Source organism: Zosterops lateralis (genome assembly GCF_965231275.1).
Source record: "Zosterops lateralis genome assembly, chromosome: 20".
NCBI lineage: Eukaryota > Metazoa > Chordata > Aves > Passeriformes > Zosteropidae > Zosterops > Zosterops lateralis.
In genome coordinates, this window is record NC_139780.1 from 5537078 (window position 1) to 5556360 (window position 19283).

A 19283-nucleotide genomic window follows, 5' to 3' on the forward strand; every position below is an offset into this window, starting at 1 on the left:
CAAAGCATCTTTTTTTCGGTTTTTATTACTTTTGCTGATGTTAGATTTTGTGGAGCACTGTTTACCTTTGAGCAAGTCTAGATTTATTTAAAAAAAAACTTAATTACTAGTAAAATTCTTGTGTACATGTTCATGTTATTACTTATAAACAATAAGGTGAGAAGAAGCAAATTTGCATGGAATCTTTTAGGTAAAGGTTTAGTACAAAATTGAGAAATAATTTGCATGGTTTTAAAGCATTATAGTTTCAAGCAGTTTGTGAAACAATTTGTTCTTCATTCTGTGTTTCCTTCACCATCCCCAGGTGGAGGCTTTGTTGGCATCTGAAGACTATGGGAAGGACTTGGCATCAGTTAACAACCTTCTGAAAAAACACCAGTTGCTGGAAGCTGATATATCTGCTCATGAGGTATTGCTTTCCCTTTTAGTTTTGGAAGATAAATCATAGAGAAAAGCAAATTCTGTAGGTACAGCTCCTGATACCTGCTGCAGTCACAGACTTGTCGTAATATGGTTTTAACAAAACCTGTGACTGCGAGTCAGATTCTGATTTTCATCCTAACTTAATGAGCACAGAAACGAGCTCTGAGCAGTCCCTGCTCTCTCTCCCCCTGTGTCCAGGACCGCCTGAAAGACCTGAACAGCCAGGCTGACAGTCTGATGACCAGCAGTGCCTTTGACACATCCCAAGTGAAGGACAAACGTGAGACCATCAATGGGCGCTTCCAGCGCATCAAGGGCATGGCCAGCGCCCGCCGCGCCAAGCTCAACGAGAGCCACCGCCTGCACCAGTTCTTCCGCGACATGGACGACGAGGAGTCCTGGATCAAGTGGGTGTTTGGGCAATTCTGGGCTTGCCAATGACACTCATAGCCTTTAGTGTGGCTTTAGAGCTGCCTTCCAACAGCTGTGTGTCTGTAGGAGATCACCTTTGCTGCCATTCCAGAAAAACTGTTCTGGGTGTGGTTTCTTATCTGCTGTTTTCTTTGGTCAAATCCCAGTAAGCAGAAAAACACTGTTTAGACTCAGACATTTCATTCTAGTCTTTTTGGGAAAGTTCCTACCAAAAATTCCAACCTTTTTCAGTTTCAAGTACTTCCTTGATTCTAGCCAGTTGTTGTAATTAATCAAATGGTCCTTCCACATTGGTGTTAGTACCTCAGGAGGAGGGAAAGACATGAGAATGACAGAAATCATTCCAATTAGAGCATTTCTTTTGTCATGCTTTTAAAACAAACAACTTTAAAAAAGACATCTATATATATTAAAAAAAAAAAAAACTAGTACAGAGGAATTCTGTTCTTCAAAGATAAATGATGGGCCCTCTGTCAACTTCTTTCCCTCACACAGGAATGTGCTGCCAAGAGCCACTTGCCATTTGCTAATAACTATTGTACGCAACTTTTTACATCAAAGATCTTTGTGCGATGCAGAGCAGTTGTGTATCTGAGGAGTTTTTTGTTCTCTTTGTCAAGTTAGACATTTAGAAGTAATTTTCATATTTGATCTTTCTCTCTTCTCTGTTGAATTTAGAGAGAAGAAACTGTTGGTTAGCTCAGAGGACTATGGCAGAGACCTGACTGGTGTGCAGAATCTGAGGAAGAAACACAAGCGCTTGGAAGCAGAATTAGCTGCCCACGAACCTGCTATCCAGGTAAATGCCTGTCCCCGTGACAGATTTCTCTATAAGCAGCCCCTTTCTTGATTGTGGAAGAGATGAAAGCCAACAGTAGTTTTTCTGGACCCTAAACCATGCACATGAGGAAGGCAGGTGTTGTTCCAATAACTGTTTCTCTGCAGGGTGTACTGGACACGGGTAAGAAGCTTTCAGATGACAACACAATTGGAAAGGAGGAGATACAGCAGAGACTGGCTCAGTTTGTGGATCACTGGAAAGAGTTAAAACAGTTGGCAGCTGCTAGGTATGAATTTCTGTAAAATTCAGTATTAATTCAAAGTTACACAGACTCATAATGATCAGATTTACAGAATTTCAGGGTATGGGTTATTAGGAATATGATGTAACAGCATCTATCACTGATCACAGACTCTACAAGTAGACTATTGACAATGTTCCTCAGTAGAAACATGAGCCTCTTTTTGAGGTGTATGTTGTGTTTAGCCTTTTCTTGCACCAGTTGGAAACCTCAGGCTTGCAATCAGCTGGCTTTAAGCCACTGCCAGTAGGTTTTTCCTGATGAGAAACTTCTGGGAGAGAAATTGCTTCAGTCCTTTGGCAGCTGCAGGCTTTGTAGTCCAAGGAATTACTGGAGCTCCAGCCATGGCTGCTTCTGGAAGAGTGAGGGGTAGAGGTTCAGGTTCTGCACATTGTTTTTTATACCTTAGATCTCAATGCCATAAAGCAACATTGAGAAGTTTTACCTTCCCCACACAGGGGTCAGCGTCTGGAGGAGTCTCTGGAGTATCAGCAGTTTGTAGCAAATGTTGAAGAAGAAGAAGCCTGGATCAATGAGAAAATGACACTGGTAGCCAGTGAGGATTATGGGGACACCCTTGCTGCAATCCAGGTATGGAGGAAGTTGTCAGCACTTTAATTGTTGCATTATTGTTGGTTAGAACATAATAAACGTTTTCTTTATCTGTCTTTACAATTTAGAGGTTACCATTGGTTCCCTTTGAAGGCCTACATTGTAAAAAATGTAAATTCACTTTATGAAAGCATACCAATAATGTTATTTCCTGTCGAAATTACTTGCAGTTTGATGTAGCTTTGCATCTCTTGACCTCTGATTGGAAGTCAGTCTCAGTTTTCTTTTGTCCACAGAAAACCAGTAAGTTGTGCTAACCAGCTAAGATTAATTTTTGACAGAAAAAGTTTATGCTAACTGATTTATAAAATGAATTACTTTTAATAAATGGTGAGAAATTATTTTTAGAAGTGTCTGTGTCTTGTATTTGCAGGGCTTGCTGAAGAAGCATGAGGCATTTGAGACTGATTTTACTGTCCACAAGGACAGAGTGAACGATGTCTGTGCTAATGGAGAGGATCTCATTAAAAAGGTGAGCATGAGCTAGTAAAGAGAAACCTTCAAAGGCTCCCCAGGACATCTTCATGTTACAGAAGACTTGCCATTCTCTGTCATGCCTTTGAAAAGAGGTCTTACTCATTTTTTGTGGCTGAATAAGCTGTTGGTTTTTTGCTTTCCAAAGCTGTTTCTGAGACAATATCTTTCAGCTGAAGTCCTTGCTCTGTCACCAATGTCCTGAATGCCTCAGATTACTTTAATATCACACAGGATGCCTATATGTTTTTTCCTCCCTGTCACATAGAACAATCACCATGAGGCGAACATCACTGCCAAGATGAAGGGGCTCAGAGGCAAGGTGTCAGATCTGGAGAAAGCAGCAGCTCAGAGGAAAGCCAAATTGGATGAGAACTCAGCCTTCCTCCAGTTCAACTGGAAAGCAGATGTGGTGGAGTCATGGATAGGTATGTTCTGTACTGGAGTATTTGGTCACAGACAAACCTTAAACTCCTTCATTTCCAAAGGTAGCTCCTCATGTACTGTTGTAATAAGCAGACCTAAGCCCAGAGTAATCAGCAGTGCTAACCCTTTATGCTTTTGCAGTGACCCAATCTGGAACAGAGGGAATGTTTGAGATGGAGAAATGACATTTTTGCAAAATGTGTTTCATTTTCCAGGAGAGAAAGAAAACAGTCTGAAGACAGATGATTACGGACGTGACCTCTCTTCAGTGCAAACCTTGCTCACCAAACAGGTCAGTGCTGATGCTGCTGCCACCCCATGAGGGAGGAACCAGCTGAATTCTTGAGAACACACAAGAATCCATGTTTGAAATATATGCAGGGTATTGGAAAGACTAAAGAAAAATACCTTTTGTTCTTTTAATGCTTCAGGAAACATTTGATGCTGGACTTCAGGCTTTCCAGCAGGAGGGAATTGCAAACATCACTGCTCTGAAAGACCAGCTGCTTGCAGCCAAGCACATCCAGTCCAAGGCCATCGAGGCCCGGCATGCTTCCTTGATGAAACGCTGGAATCAGCTACTGGCCAATTCTGCTACCAGGAAAAAGAAACTCTTGGAGGCTCAGGAGCACTTCAGAAAGGTGCATGGCCAACCATGGGGCTACAAAAATCTAGTTGTGCACGTGATAAAAAATACACACTTGCAACTTCTGTAGCTTGTTCGTGCTTTTGCAGCTAATGATTTTGGAGATCCTGGAGAATTAACATAAGAATTTCTGAGATGCTTACAAGGCAAACTCTTGCAAGTTAATTCCAGATGAGCTCATACAGAATATTTCCATTACTGAACAACTGGATTTTTGCTCTTTTTAAGGTTGAGGATCTGTTCCTGACTTTCGCGAAGAAGGCCTCTGCTTTCAACAGCTGGTTTGAGAATGCTGAGGAGGACCTGACAGATCCTGTGCGCTGCAACTCACTGGAGGAAATCAAAGCCTTGAGAGAAGCTCATGATGCTTTCCGTTCCTCCCTAAGTTCTGCCCAAGCTGATTTCAACCAGCTGGCAGAGCTTGATCGTCAGATCAAGAGCTTCCGTGTGGCCTCCAACCCCTACACTTGGTTCACTATGGAGGCTCTTGAAGAAACCTGGAGGAATCTGCAGAAAATTATCAAGGCAAGTCAGTGAGGGAAAGATTCTCTTCATAGTTTATGACCTTTCAGTCATCCCTAGAAGCTGTTCTCTGAGATAATGGGTACAAGAGTTTGTCACCATAATACAGTCAAAATATCTCAAAATTTGTGAGCGAAGAAAAATTGCCGTTAACTATAACCTTGTGCTATTGTCAGTTGTTCTCTTCTCTGCTGTGCAATGAAGCAACTGCTGGTTCTGTTCCAGTTTTTAGGATTTTGGTTCTTAATTATCACCTGAAATGCTCTTCTTTAGATATCCACGACACTGAGAACTCAATCATGTTTTGAGGCTTAGAACCGCTGGGATGCAGCTTTTAGTTTTTGCTTTCTGTTACAGGATGAAACCAATCTCTTTATTTCTCTGAAATTACTGTTGTTCATTTCTCAGGAACGTGAACTGGAGTTGCAGAAGGAACAGCGAAGGCAGGAAGAAAATGACAAACTGCGTCAGGAGTTCGCTCAGCATGCCAATGCCTTCCATCAGTGGATTCAGGAGACCAGGTATAGTTTGTCCTTCCAGGACCTGCCCTTAGAGGATCCCTTAGGTAGTATTTGCGTGCATCCTCTGTCTCTTTGGACTGTCAAAGCTGTAAATGTCTCCTACTGAAAAACAGCTCATCAGGACTTGTCCATTCCCTGCAGTTGGGATTTGAAGGAGGCCCCATTAGCTACAGGGGAAATGAAAGCCCTGAAACACCAGACTTTAAAATTGTTCCTACTTCTGATTTCATTTTCCTACAGTAATTCCATTTATCCAGGACTTCATTTTTCTCCAGTTATTCCTGAACTAGGCTGCAGCACAGCTGGGAAGGTGGAGCACAAATAGCTCCAAGCAGACTCTGAAGTGCCAGTGGCGTTTCTGTTAATGCCCCTTTTGTATTGGGTGGTGTATTGGGAATCTTACTGGAGTTCAAATAGAGAAAGAAGATGTGAAAAGAGCTTAAAACTTCATAATCATTTCCCAGGGCTACTCTCTAATAATAACTTTATCTAAGGAGAGGGAGTGTGTTAGAAATAAAAAGTCTCAATGTTGAGCATTGCAGGTGCCTGCATTCAGTCAGTGCTGTTAGCAGCTCTGACAGGTTCTGGCTGGGGGTCAGAGGAGGTGAGTTCTGTTCCATGTAACCTGCAATTCTCTGTCTGTGTGTTTACAAATAGTTCTGTGTGTGTCTTCATGAAATAATGAAATATAAATATGATTTTTTAACTTTTTGATGTTTGCTTCCCACCCAAATATCTATCCCTCTCTTACTGTCTTGTCTCTGTCCTGCTGCCTGATGTTTGGATCTTCACATTCTACAGGACTTACCTGCTAGATGGGTTAGTATTGAATTTTATATCTTTCAAATTTTGGTGGTGTGTTCTGCTCTGTGTGTTTTCTCCTGTCATTACATCTCTTGTGAAAGCTGTGCTCAAACCCCTCTTCTTTGAAAAGAACAACCTTTTGCTGAGGTGCACAGACACAGGAAACAAGATTTTGCAGTAGTTAACTATAAACCAGTAGAAACATAACCATTTCCTAGTCAAAAGCAGAATTACAACAGGCAGCCACTGGCACACCGTGGAATTCCTGACTTTTGCTCTTGCTTTCTCTGAGGGCTTGCACAGGAAAAGCCCCTTTATTTGAGAAGATATGTGAGAATGTAGCTGCTTTCCAAAGGCAGGCTATTCTGACATTTCTAGTTTTTTAGCTTAAGAGACTTGCTTAGTGAAATAAAACATTTGACCAAAACTATTCTGAGAACAGTGAAATCTCCCAAGTATTGACTGCTTTTGATAAGGAGAAGGGAAGATTCTTACAACATTTTGCTGAATTTACATATCTTAAAACTCTGTAGTTTGCAAATATGAGCTGCCCGTTTTTAATCTGCTGCAGAACCATGGCCCACACAGATTTTAGTCTTGACAGGAAAAAACCAATCTTCCAACATGAATTCAAGAAGCTGTTGGAGTTTGCCAGCAGTTTTAAGCCCCTCTGTGTCCACAGCAGTGATTCCTAATGAGGGTGTGTGGTGGCCATTTGTCTGGAAGTGGAAAGGAAATAATAAGATCTTTAAATGTTTTCAGACTACCAAAACCTCTGCAAATGTGTCTGTCTGGTTAAATTCCTTCAGCAGGACAAGTCTCAGCACAGTGGAAGCTTTATGATAAGATGTGATGCCAAATGCCAGCAGTCTCTGGGCCAGGGCAGAGGCTGTGTGTGTGAGCCTGTGCACGCCTGTGCACAGGGGTGAAGGAGACCAGGGCCTTGCTCCTAAAGAGAAAGCTTTTCCTAATAAAAGGGTAGAATCTTCACAGATAATTCTGCTGCTTATTTGCTCTGTAAGGATCACAGTCTCTTGTGTTCTGCCGGACAAAAATAGTTTGGCCTGGTTTTGTTGTACAGTTTAATAGAACCAAGCAGATTTTCCTGGAATAGATGCTGAATTCCCTCCTCCTTTGTCAAGTAGTGTTGTAGATTAGTTCTGGTATCCAAGAACGAGTGAACAGAAAGGAGCCATTCACTGAAAGACGCAGGGTCAGAGTTAGAGATCCTCATGCCAGGCTCTTTTGTTGAACAAATTACCAGAGGGCTGCTGATACGCCAGGCAGAATTTGTCCCTAATTCTCTGTGAATAGATTAAAAATGTGGATTTAGTTCCAAGAGACATTGGCTGTGCTTAGCCTGGCTTGGTGAGAGGGAGGGCAGAGCTTCAGGCAAGTGTCATGAGAAGAGCTGCCATGTTCACTCCTTGCTTTGTAGCTTGTGTGTGCCCAGCACTGCCTGGGAGGGGTGTTCTTTGGGGAAGGCAGTAAGAACCATTTAGAGTTTAGGAAGAAAAATGGTTTTAAACAATCTGTAGATGAGCCAACTGCAAAATTTCAGTTTGTCTCTCAGAGAGACTCACTTTTTTGTGACTTACATGGAAAAATAATAATGGTTTATTTTTGTGTATGTGCAACCAGCATTTAAATAATTTTCTCTCATTAAGTACTTGCTTGTATTTGCTGCAAGGCAGTGCTGGCTTGGAGTGTGGCTCCACTGCAGTGGCCGTGTTTTGGTGTGTTCTTTCCTCTGTTCTTTCTTTCTTCCTTTTTGGAATTTACTTGGTTTCTTTCCTTTGACTAGCATAGCATATCGTCGTGTCATTCGTGTCTATCAGTATGAAGTTGGGGATGATCTATCTGGAAGGTTTTTTCCTCTTATTTTCTTACCTCACTTTGGTTTTTAAACGCACTCGTTAATTCCAAGGCTCGCTTTCCTTCCAACTAACTTTCACGGCTTAGAGATGCTTGGAGGTTTGTTTCCCTGTTGGTTCTTTCCACGGTTGGTTCCCAGCTTCCTGCTCAAGGGTCTGGGTGTGCGCTTCATCTCTAGGCGGGTGTTGAGTCTGAGCCTTAACCCTGTGGTGAGAAACACCCAGATGTTTGGTGCATTTTCATTGCTACAGAGTGATTCAGCACTTGAAATCCACATTCTCAAGAAGCTCAAAAGTATGTGGGAAGACAGAGTCCAGTGGGGATGAAAACCTGGTTTTTAGTGACTGAAATACCAGAGATTCAGGTTTTAGGAACTTTAATACCCCAGGGTCAGAGGACACCCCACCTGCACAGCACCCAGACTCACTGTCCATGTGTGGGTCATCCAGTGCGAGCTCTCACCGTACGTGTTGGAAGGACAGAGATTCCCAAACACGGCTGCTTAGAGATTGCTTGGGATCTTGGGGTGGGGGAAGAGCAGCATCCAGAGACTGTCCATAGCTAGTCTGTATGAAGATCCTGGAGCCCTGGCCACCCTGGGGACCTGCATGTAAAGCTCAGGGTGGAAATCACTGGGCAGAGTGGCTGAACCTCAGCTGCTCTGGGTGCAGCATGGAGAGATGGGGTGGGAAAGGCACCTTTCCACCAGGCACTACTGAGCAGCAGAGGTCTGTAGCTCTCTGCAAGGATTATGCCCACATTAAGACTACTTTTCAACCAAACCAGTAGTTCTCACCATCTTTTTTTACCCTCATTTTCCCCTTTGTAACACACCTTTGTAGAGCTCCTATACCTGACTGCAAATACAGCCCATTCCCAGTGACTCACCTGCAGTTGGTGTGTGTGGTGTGTGCTGGGCACAGGGCAGGGGGTGGGACTGCACTAAATTCTAATTCCATTAGGTCCAGTAAAGCGGGTGCTTTGAGTCTGGCATGAAGTGTGGCTGCTGATCACGTTGCCTTTCAAATGGGGCTAGAAATTAACTATATACAGAAATAAGAATCAGACAAAATGTACAGTGTCAGTCTGAAATAGGATGAGTCAGAATAAAAAAAAAAACACAAAACCAGTGTTTAAATATCTGTAAGGATTTTTCATTTCAAGGAAGGACTGTTAATTTCAAGCCCCACGTGCCGTTTTTTTTATGAGATAAGTGCCTTGTCTCACTCTTGTTCTGTGTTTAGGTCATGTATGGTGGAGGAATCAGGAACACTGGAGTCACAGCTGGAAGCTACTAAAGTAAGTGATGTTCACCTATGGCTAAAACAGCATTTCCAGCTGGCTTGGGAACACAGGGTAGGAAGGGAAATGCATGTAATTGTGGGGGAAAATCTTAATTGATTTTAGACATTTGGACACCTCTGGGATTATCTATTTATATACCTGATATTTACTTACATTGCAGGCCATTAAACAACACTGATGTAGTTTTCCATTTTTTTTCCTTTTTCTTAAAGGAGGTGGGGTAGGGCAGAGAAAAGGATACAGTATTTTCAGCACATTTCTTAGTAAGAGGTTTTTTAATCTTCAGAATTCGTTTGCAAGCCCTGGTTGACAGTGAGCATGGAACTGAACATTGCTCTGAATTCAATTTCACAAGTCCCAGTATATGGACATAGTATAATCCTCCTTCCCTCCCACCCTCTGTTCTAACTTTTAAGTGGTTTATTTTGATGCTCCATGATTTCTCTCCTCTTTGCTCCCTTCTCACAGCGCAAGCACCAAGAGATCCGAGCTATGAGGAGCCAGCTGAAGAAGATTGAGGACCTTGGAGCAGCCATGGAAGAGGCACTTATCTTGGACAACAAATACACAGAACATAGCACTGTGGGGCTGGCACAGCAGTGGGACCAGCTGGACCAGCTGGGGATGAGGATGCAACACAACCTGGAACAGCAGATCCAAGCCCGGTACTGCCTGGCCCCCATGTGTGGTTTGAAGTGTCTGACTGGGGCTGGGGGAAAGACAGGAGCCACAGCTGCCCATGTCTGCAGCCAGCCTTGTGTGGTCTGTGCTAAAGAGTCTCCTGTGCTCAGACTAGTGGATGCACTGAGCTTGTACATCCCCACCACCTCCCAGTTCCCTTCTGAGGGATGAAGTGAGCGGTTTTGGCCATGAGCAAGGGTGGGATCTTAGTGGGAACGGTGTTGTTCTGTGGAATAAGTGTGTAAAAGTGTTCCCACACGTTTGCTCCTTTGTCCTCACTATGGGCTGCAGCCATTGGACTCAGAGTACCACAGCTCAGGAACTGCTAATCAGCTTTGCTGCTTCCTTTTCAGGAACACCACTGGAGTCACCGAGGAGGCCCTGAAGGAGTTCAGCATGATGTTCAAGTGAGTCGCAAGAAACACATGCCAGAGAAAGGCTTGGGAGATATTTCTGCCACATGGATCCTGTTTGCAGGATCCTTTGTTGCCTGCCCCACTTTGTGCTGAGCTGCCCCATTCTCTGCCAGAGGGCAACAGCCTCCAGCCCCTGCTGCTGGCAGTGCCAATGCATTCCAGCTGGGAATACAACTGGGTTTTTTTTTGGTCAGGGAGAGGTGATTTTTAAGCGAAGTTGAGAATTTGTGCATATTTTTCATGTATGCTAGATAGAACTATTTATTGATACAAACTCATTTGTCCAGAATAGAGCCTGGTTATAACCTTGATCTAGTTTTCAGCCTATTTTACAGCTCTCAGGACTCAATAACTGACACAGATGGGTTCTGGTTTTGTTCTTAGACACTTTGACAAGGACAAATCTGGACGACTTAATCACCAGGAGTTTAAGTCTTGCTTGCGCTCTCTTGGCTACGATCTGCCCATGGTTGAGGAAGGAGAACCAGACCCTGAGTTTGAGTCTATTCTTGACACTGTAGATCCCAACAGGTATGTGAATTGGACCTTTCTGCACTGCAAAATACATGGAGGTATTGGCTGGGGAGTTGGCTGGAAGGTCCTTCAAAGGCAGAGAGCTGTGGTTGTTTTTACAAAGACTCATGTGAAAGCCTTTAGGGAGGCAAGACGGACGTTTGTAAAGAAGAAATTCACTTTCAGAGAATGATCTGGTGTTGTGTCTCCTCTGTTAAGACCTCCACTCCTTCCAGAACAGTTCCAGCCCCTCTCTGGAGGGCCTGGCAGTGCTGTGCTCTGGGTGCTCACACTGTGTTTTGCTGGCAGGGATGGACACGTCTCGCTGCAGGAGTACATGGCCTTCATGATCAGCCGGGAAACAGAGAACGTCAAATCCAGCGAGGAGATTGAGAGCGCTTTCCGCGCCCTCAGCTCCGAGGGGAAGCCCTATGTGACCAAGGAGGAGCTCTACCAGGTAAGTGCTGGTTATTGACCCTCAGGGAGGAACACACAAGACTTTTGTTCATGGATAAAGCCCAGCACTAATGGCTTGGAGGCTCATGTCACAGTGGCTGAGTCAGTTCTGACCCTGACAGGAGATCCCCTGCAGCAAACACTGAAATTGCTGTGACAGTCCTACTCAGTTGCTTTCTTGGCTCTATAGAGGAAGAGCTTTATGTACCTAAGAACTGCTCAGGTTGAATAAAACAAGAGCTACTCAAAAGCTGGGAAGAGAGTGCACTGTCTTCAGAATTTCCCTTCCATCATTTGGCAAACTAGATGGGGGATGTTTCTCCAGACAGCAATTCAAAGGAAAACCTTGAGCCTAAGTTTAGACAGTATGAACATCTCCTCCCTCTCACTGCTCTGCCAAGACAGCAAGTTTTTCCTGTCTGAATACCACCAGCTGGCAGGGAAATAAAGAGTTTGCAGTGTTTCCTTGTCGCAGTTACCTGTTCTGTCTTCTGTTTAGTGGGAAGACTCTGCTCAGGCCTTCCAACCCTTAACTAAATAGTGCCAACAGCCAGAGCATTTTCATGCTGGGTGTAGTTGTGCTGCTTGGTTTCTGCCCTGGGGAATGGGAGGGCTGCCTGTCAATGCCCCTTGGCGGCCCCAGAGCCCTCTCACCCCCACACTGTCTCTCTTTCAGAACCTGACCCGGGAACAGGCCGATTATTGCATCTCTCACATGAAACCCTACATGGATGGCAAGGGCAGGGAACTGCCTTCTGCCTATGACTACATAGAATTTACACGTTCACTCTTTGTGAATTGATCTGAAACACTAGTACCAAAAGATGCAAAAGACATGCTCACGTTTGCTGACTGTAGCTCTGCATGTGTCTCTCTCTCTTTGTGCTCTACAATAATCAATGTTACTTTATGATGTAACCTTAAAGTGCTTAGCTTAAAACTCCTAGGGAAAAGAAACATGTTGCAGTTTGCTTCAATAAAAGTTACTGGTCGAACCACATCATCTTGTGTTTAATGGTTAAATGCAAATGTTTAGGTGGAGGCAACTCCAGCTGTTGGTTACCTGTGTTTTCCAGGCCAACACTGGAACAGGTGATTGGGGAACTGTTCTGGAGTCAGGGCAGTTACAAGCTTCACACAGCCGTTGTGCTGCTCTCTCAGTCCATGATCTCACTTGCCAGCTGCTCCAGGTGACTCATTTCCCTTGGTCCCTGCTCTGTGAAGTCAGAGCTCAGCTGCCAGACTTTGACTGTCCCAGCAGCATCCCCTGCTGCCAGGAGCCGCGTGTGCTTGGTGTTGAATTCCAAACAGAACACAGGACAGTCACTCATGGACTGCTTCAGGGACACTGCAGGCTTCTGCGTGCTCCTCGCCAGGTCAAACAGGTGCACCTCTCCTGCAGACACAGATTGCAGCTTCATGGCAACAGACATAATATCTAACAGCAGGTAAGTATCTGCTTTGTCTGACACTGAGAGTTATTTTTAACCTGTTTCCCCGGCTGATGGGTGTCTAGGATGTGACAGACAACTGACATTACTGCAGGCAGCACAGATTTGTTCTGCTGTCAGAAACCTGAAACCAGCTCGCCAAATTCTGTGAAATCTCCATTCTTTAACTCAATAATGGTTGGGCAATTCTTTTAAGGAGAAAGTTTTCATTTTAAACCATTAGTTCTGGAAGTAGATGTCAAAAATAAGTTGGAAATAGATTTAGCCACAATGATCTTGCTGTGCTGCATTCCTGTGAATGACTGTGGCAACAGATTTACAGGTATCATCAGAAGTGAAAAATCACTGTGCTGGTTCACCTTCCTGAAGTTAGACATTGTTCCTTTGTACTGATTACACAGTGCAAACAACAGCCACTGCTCTGTGCTAGTGGGATCTGCTAATCAGTACAATCGATTTTAATTAATACCCAGAACACTCTTCATTTTATGCTCAAGAGGAGGCACCTGCAGATACTTGCCTTCCCCAGACGCAGCTGCAAAAACCAGTGGTCGAACTGGAGACCAGCATACACAGAACAGGTATTTCTTTGATAACTGCAGAGCAAAGAGGGGCTGTGTCTGCAACATGGAGTGCAAGTGAACTTGTCCGTCGGTCCCACAGCTCAGAAAGAGGTTCCTGGGGGAGGCAGGAAGCAAGAAACAGCTTTTTATTTTTTGCTAACGATAAAGAACAAAAATCAGTCAAGGAGCATGACCTCGGACAATATTCCTGCTTTGCAAAGGTCTGTGTTTCCTACAGAAGCAATTGCCAGGCTGTGCTGTGGGCTGTAGAGATGCAGCTTTGTTACTGCCCTCAATTAAGCTTAATGAGGGCTTGTATTGACCACTGATGGGTTGTGGCCCAGGGCTGCCTGAGAACTGCTGATCTAGAGCTGGGCATTGTTCGAGCTGGGCTTGTCTCATGCAAATTAAATACAAACCTGGGCTGTCAGCATGTTTCACAGAAACAGGGCTTGGGGCCTCCACGGATGGTGGGTGAATTGCTGGCAGAGATGGGAGCTTCTCATTTAAATTCTGGCAGCTGCTGATGTTAGAAAAATCTTCGGTAAGATACTTAGTGATCTGCCCAAGTGAAGGACTTTTTAATCTCCTTGACTTTAAACTGAGTTTTAATTGTAACAAACAGGATGATCTAAGGCAGGTGCTAATGTTGCTCATGTGCCCACAACAGTCCAGTAGGCAGCTTCACCGGAGCCCAGGGGATGCTGTTTCTCCTAATGCCAGCTGACCCTTTTTTTGGAACCTGTACACAGCCCCAGGGGCTATTTGAAAAATCTGTGTTTAGAGCCAGGCAGTGATAGTGTCCCACGCGCAGCACTTGCCTGTGGAAGGGCGAGCAGCTCACGGAGTACACGGGCCCGGCGTGAGGGGAGAAGGCGAGGTCTGCCGGAGCCCTGAGGGGAGCGGAGCCGCCGGGCCGCGGGAGAGCCGGAGCCTGGGCTGTGGCAGAGCACCTCAGGGGATACCCGCCTTCCACACCCACAACGAACACGTCGGGGTCAAAGTGTGAGAAGGACAGCGAGGTGACCCCCACGGCTGCCTCTCCCCAGCCCACCTGAAGAAAGAGATACAGAGCTGTGTGAGCTGGGGCTCCAGAGAGGCACACGAGGGCAGAGCCTGCTGCGGGCCAGCGGGCTGTTCACAGCACAGCTTGTGCCAGCTCCGTGTTTGTAGCACTGAATCCTTCCTATAAAGGGGTTCACATGAATTAACATTACAAGCAAGTTCTCCATCCCGGAAACTTCTCTTTAGAGCATGGCAAAACCTCAGCTGTTATCAGTCTTCTAAGAATTATTTCTGTATGGCAAAGGACCTGTGGATCAAGGGTGTCTATGTTCAGAAGGGGCTTTTCCTGGCCCTTCTTGGAGCAGGGCAAGCTCTGACACTTGAGCTCCAGGGTTTGGAGTGTTTTTGTGGAAAGAGAACTCTTTGAGCTGCTGAACTCACCTTCTTCAGCCGAGTGCTGCGAGGGATCTGCTGAGCCACAATGGCAAATCCTTCAGCCAAGGCCAGCCGCCCATCCTGCTCCTCCCTCCACACGAGGATCTTCCCGTCTGTGGCTACACTCAACAGCCGGCCGTGGTTTCTGTGCTTGGTGTCAGGTAACCACTTAACCTGTTCCAAATGCCACGAGCTCAGGACGATGGAGACTGTCACAACTGCCCAGCCTCTGCAGCCTGCCGTGGCTGCATCTACCCGGACACGGGAGCAGAGCCAGGCACCAGCCTGATACCAAACCAGCTTTTGGAGCTGACACAGATGCAAGGAGAGAAATGCATCTGGTGTTTAGGGCTGAATCTCCATTGCAGTTTCTGTGGTTCACCTGCCCTCACTTTTGGGATGGGCATTTATGGCACTTTGACCTAGTTCCAAACAACAGCATTTTCCTGAGTAGCAGATGAGAAATACACAGAATGTCCAGAGTCACAAGGCCCCAGAAGGACAAAATGCTTAGGAAGCCAGATTACATGACAAGCTTATAAATCCCCTTAAAGCATGTGGCTTTAAGCTTCCAAGGATCAGTAACACTTTCCCATTTGTTTTTAAACCACTCCAAGTATCATTGACTGCATCTCCCTTAATAAATGATTACAGTTGTCTGCTCTTTGTTTATCCTGGACAGTGCAAAGTTTTTGGTTTTTTTTTACACACTAAGTGTCTTTTCAGGAGCTAGATTTGGGGGAAAATGGCTAACCAAAAAAGAATCTAACTGCTGAAATGTCTGCTGAAGCACCTGGCTGTGGATGGGAACCAAAGAGATAACACAGAGCAGTGGCAACTCTCACCTGCCCCAGCCCTGTCTGCTGTCAGTGTTCTCTGTTACCTGATAGACTGGGTCAGTGTGGGTGTCATCTGTCATCCCTGTCCTCCAGATCACAGGGTCCTCTGTCCTGCTGGTATCCCACACCACCAACTCCCCACTGAACAGCCCACCTGAAAGGACAAATATAAAACATTTAAGGTCTACAGGTCAGAACAAATAGAGCAATAGTGGAAATACCCACCAGCTTCAAAGGGCAGGGCACAGCCAGTTCTGGTGTAAGAGAATATTGCTCTGCTGAAATAAGCTTATTCCCTTACAGCCAGAGATGGATTTCCTTATGTCACCTCTCTCTGAGAAGGGGATATAAAGGCAGGTGTCACTAAAGAGGCAGCGAGTCCCAGTTCAGATGCAACAGTGCACTTGTCTATGTTGGCGGGCATTAGTTCCTCAGTTTCAGGAGCTACAATGCTGTTCCTTTACAGGAAATCTGAGACTGGACTCAGAGAGAGAAACCAAAGGATCCAGGTTGCAGGACAAAAGGGTGTGTTTCAAGCATGGTCTGAGGTAAGACCAACCCACCAGCTATCAGTGATGGCTGGGAGGGATGGAAAGCCAGGCACATGACAGAACTGGGAACATCCACCACCAGGTCAGGGTGCTGTGGATTCAATGCTCTTCTGTCCAGATTCCAGGTACAAACATAGGATCTTTCTGTGCTCCAGTCCCCATCGTCCAACCTGAAAAACAAAAAGCTACATCTTGCTTTGTGTGTTCCAGAGGATTCCATGGGTCATCTCAATGTGCTGCTTTGTGTCCCATCATGAGGGGATGGAACTTCTCTGTGGGCTGGTTTAAACAGGATGTGACAGGGCACATGTCTGTGCTTACAACAAAGCGGCAGCAAGTAAATTTTGGGTACAATTTCCCTATTCTGAGACCTACTAACCATTCAAATAATGGGGACAATCAAAACAGTGCATATGAAAAGTTCATGGAAGGAATTCTGCTGGAGGTACCCACAGACAAAGAAACCACATCCTTATCTGCAAACAGTTGTAGACTGGGAGAGCAGAATGAGCAACTAAGATACAGGTTTGCCCTGTTTTACTCTTCCCTATGCATTGTCTCATAGATACCCTTTTTTGCTGGAGCTTTTAATCTAAGGAAAGGGGAGCATTAAAAATAATAATAATAAGGGCAGCTGTAGGGCCAAGAAAGAGGGGGCTGCTACAGACAGTAATGGATTAGAGAAATGATTTGTGAAACCTTTATTTCAGAAATCCTTAAACATGAGGTGTTACATGTCCATGGCAACAGGCACATGTGTGAACAGGTGCCAGGTTCATCCAGGGTGCTCAGAGACCACATTAAACATCAAGATCTCAGTGAAGATAAAGTGCATTCTCCCAAACCTCACCTACAGATATTTGCAAGTGCATCTGCTCTTTACATTTTTCAAACAGACTCTACCTAGAAACAAGTCAGTAAGATCATGTATCCATTCTCAGGATGGGGGGAAGGTAGAAGAAATTAAAGATATAATCTCAGGACTTCCCTGAGATTTTGTTACTTTGTAGATTAATTATTTAACTCGCATAAGGAGTGTATATAGATATAGATATATATGTCAGTTTATTACTGCAAAGAAAGCAAACATATCTAGACCTCAGGTCTGCCTGAGGCATCACATCAGCCTCAGCTGCACTCCCAGCTCCATCCGGATACTCACCGGCCATAGGAACAGGCAATGACAGATCCTGTGGCATTCCATGAAACACTGGTGACCTGCAGGTTTTGATCCTGAGCCTCTGGGTATGACAGTGTATGCAAACACAACACCTGGAAGAGATCAAATCCAAGCACTGAGGCAACAATCTCTGAACAGAGAGAAATGAGATCCGTGCCCAGCCCTGATGTGATTGTGTGGTTGCAGTGTGAGTTTTCCTCAGTCCAAGAATTTATGTGAAAAGGTTGTTGAATTCCTGTAGGGAAACAAACCCACAACACAATTGTCACTCAAACACAACCTCTCAGAGAGTGCACAGCTCTGGAAGGCTGTGCCTAAGAATTTACAGCAGCTGCCAGGTGTGAGTTTGGCATTCACTGAGCTCTACAAGTAACAGTTTGAAAATGCCAGTCCCAACATGTACTGTCTGATACAAATTGCTTCCATTCCTGAGCACCATGCACTAAACAAACATAATCTAAGCAGGCAGAGCTGCCAACTCACTGACTGCAACTGTTCCTAGATCCCTGCTAGGCTGGAGTGCTCTGAAGGGGCTGAAGAAATGCCTACACCAACTGCAGGCTTCCTCCTCTCACTGCTGCTACAGCTCAGTCACAAGTGGGAAGAACAGTTTTACCAAGCAAGGAGAAAGCTGGAAAAAATCCCCCAAGGCAATCCAACGGGTAATGTTTAATTATTAGAACCTGGCAAGAACAATCACAGCAATAAGGACTAGAACTACCAACTGTAACTGTAACTGACTCTGCTTGGACAGTCACCTGAATTCCGTCACTTACTGTTTCATCCTGATCTGTCCCGTTCACTTCAAAGCCATCAAAAGCATGACTTTTCCAGTTTTTATTTAGCTCTTTGATAACAGCATTCTCCACTCTTTGAAGGAATGATAAAAGCCCAGTGTAATCTACTTGGACTTCTTGCTGGAAGTCTAGGGCAGCATCTTTGCTCTGTTCTGTCTGCACCGCAGCATCTTGGGCAATATGAGACTGTGCTGCAGCTTCTGCTGTTGAAATTTTCCCAGTCTGGCAAGCTTTCTAGTAAAAGAAGACAGGCAGTCTATAATCCAAGCAGAAAAACAAGTTGCACAACGCATTCAAAGCACCTTCCCCCTCCTGCCGTTTCACAGAGACATCCCAGCCCCTGTGCAGAGCTCTAGTTCATGGTCAAACACAGGGTACCTCCGTACCTGCCCGGGTGTTGGTGATGCGTTTGTGACATTGCCATAATCTGATGGGAGCAGAGGTGCCCGAATGGCAGTCAGATTCAGGCAGTGCCCTAAGGCACGGAATAGGAAGGGCGGGAGAAGGCACGAAGGCAGCGAGCTCCAGAGCAAGGAGCGAGCAGCGCACACAGTGACAGTGCAGCACTGTCAGTGCTCAAACCGCGGGGCGGCAGCCGCTCGGGGGGTTCTTCGGCAATTGGCACACAGGGGCGAAATCAGCCAACGGAACAGAGCTGGCGGGCAGACACAGGCCCCGCTGCCTGCGGCCCCGAGCAGCGCCAACAAATACCTGAGCGGGAGGTTTCTGTCCCGGCCCCCGCTGGAGCCGCGGGACCTGCGGGGAGGTCACGGACCAACAGGGAGGGGGAAGGTCGGGGCACGATCCCAGCAGGTTCGGGGAAGGCGCAGCCCCGCCAGCCGCCCCCTGCCCGGCGGTACCGGGGCGCGGAGCGGGGCCGCCCCAGGGGTCTCTCACCGCCTCGCAGCGCGCGCTCCGGGCGCTCCTCCACAGCGACGGCACGTCGGCACCGGGGGCCGTGCTGTCCGCGAACATGCCGCGGCCGGAGCGGGCCCGGCGGTCCCGGGGGATCGGGGGTCGCTCCCGGGGGATCGGGGGTCGTTTCCGGTGGTGGCGGCCCGTGGCGCTCCCACCGCCCGCGCCTCCGGTTCCCATGGAAACGGGAGCGCCGTGATGTCACCCCAGCGACCGGCGGTGAACTGAGCCGGGCGGGGCCATGTTGGGGAAGGGCGCGGAGCGGCGGTGCCGGCCGGGCGGCGGCTCCGTGCGGGAGAGGGCTGCGGCCTATCCGGTACCTTCATTAGAGCCCTGGGTCCGGCGAGGGCTGCCCCTTT

The 19283-nt window shown here is 46.2% G+C and overlaps 2 protein-coding genes across 5 annotated transcripts in view; one reads left to right on the forward strand and one right to left on the reverse strand.

Annotated features, from left to right (window-relative positions):
- The window catches only part of SPTAN1 (spectrin alpha, non-erythrocytic 1), a 46267-nt gene extending 34079 nt beyond the window's left edge, over window positions 1-12188 (forward strand). For 3 of the 4 annotated variants that reach the window (XM_083876158.1, XM_083876156.1, XM_083876159.1), the window contains 18 exons: window positions 305-409; window positions 622-830; window positions 1534-1654; window positions 1801-1922; window positions 2396-2528; window positions 2923-3021; window positions 3292-3451; window positions 3665-3741; window positions 3881-4090; window positions 4324-4620; window positions 5026-5138; window positions 5940-5957; window positions 9062-9116; window positions 9591-9787; window positions 10157-10210; window positions 10604-10750; window positions 11042-11189; window positions 11865-12188. In XM_083876158.1, the coding sequence (XP_083732284.1) occupies window positions 305-409; window positions 622-830; window positions 1534-1654; window positions 1801-1922; window positions 2396-2528; window positions 2923-3021; window positions 3292-3451; window positions 3665-3741; window positions 3881-4090; window positions 4324-4620; window positions 5026-5138; window positions 5940-5957; window positions 9062-9116; window positions 9591-9787; window positions 10157-10210; window positions 10604-10750; window positions 11042-11189; window positions 11865-11990 (2391 nt within the window). In that variant the 3' untranslated portion in view covers window positions 11991-12188. The remainder of the gene's footprint in view (window positions 1-304; window positions 410-621; window positions 831-1533; window positions 1655-1800; window positions 1923-2395; window positions 2529-2922; window positions 3022-3291; window positions 3452-3664; window positions 3742-3880; window positions 4091-4323; window positions 4621-5025; window positions 5139-5939; window positions 5958-9061; window positions 9117-9590; window positions 9788-10156; window positions 10211-10603; window positions 10751-11041; window positions 11190-11864) is intronic. The other variant, XM_083876157.1, reaches the window with a different exon arrangement.
- A 111-nt stretch (window positions 12189-12299) lies between these two features.
- DYNC2I2 (dynein 2 intermediate chain 2) lies at window positions 12300-18984 on the reverse strand (the record flags this gene model as incomplete). The annotated part of the gene is made up of 9 exons (XM_083876160.1): window positions 12300-12584; window positions 13160-13317; window positions 14024-14256; window positions 14649-14816; window positions 15526-15635; window positions 16045-16202; window positions 17195-17304; window positions 17989-18243; window positions 18907-18984. The coding sequence occupies 9 exons, from the start codon at window positions 18982-18984 to the stop codon at window positions 12346-12348; spliced, it is 1509 nt and encodes a 502-aa protein (XP_083732286.1). The 3' UTR covers window positions 12300-12345.
- Between the last annotated feature and the right edge of the window lie 299 nt (window positions 18985-19283).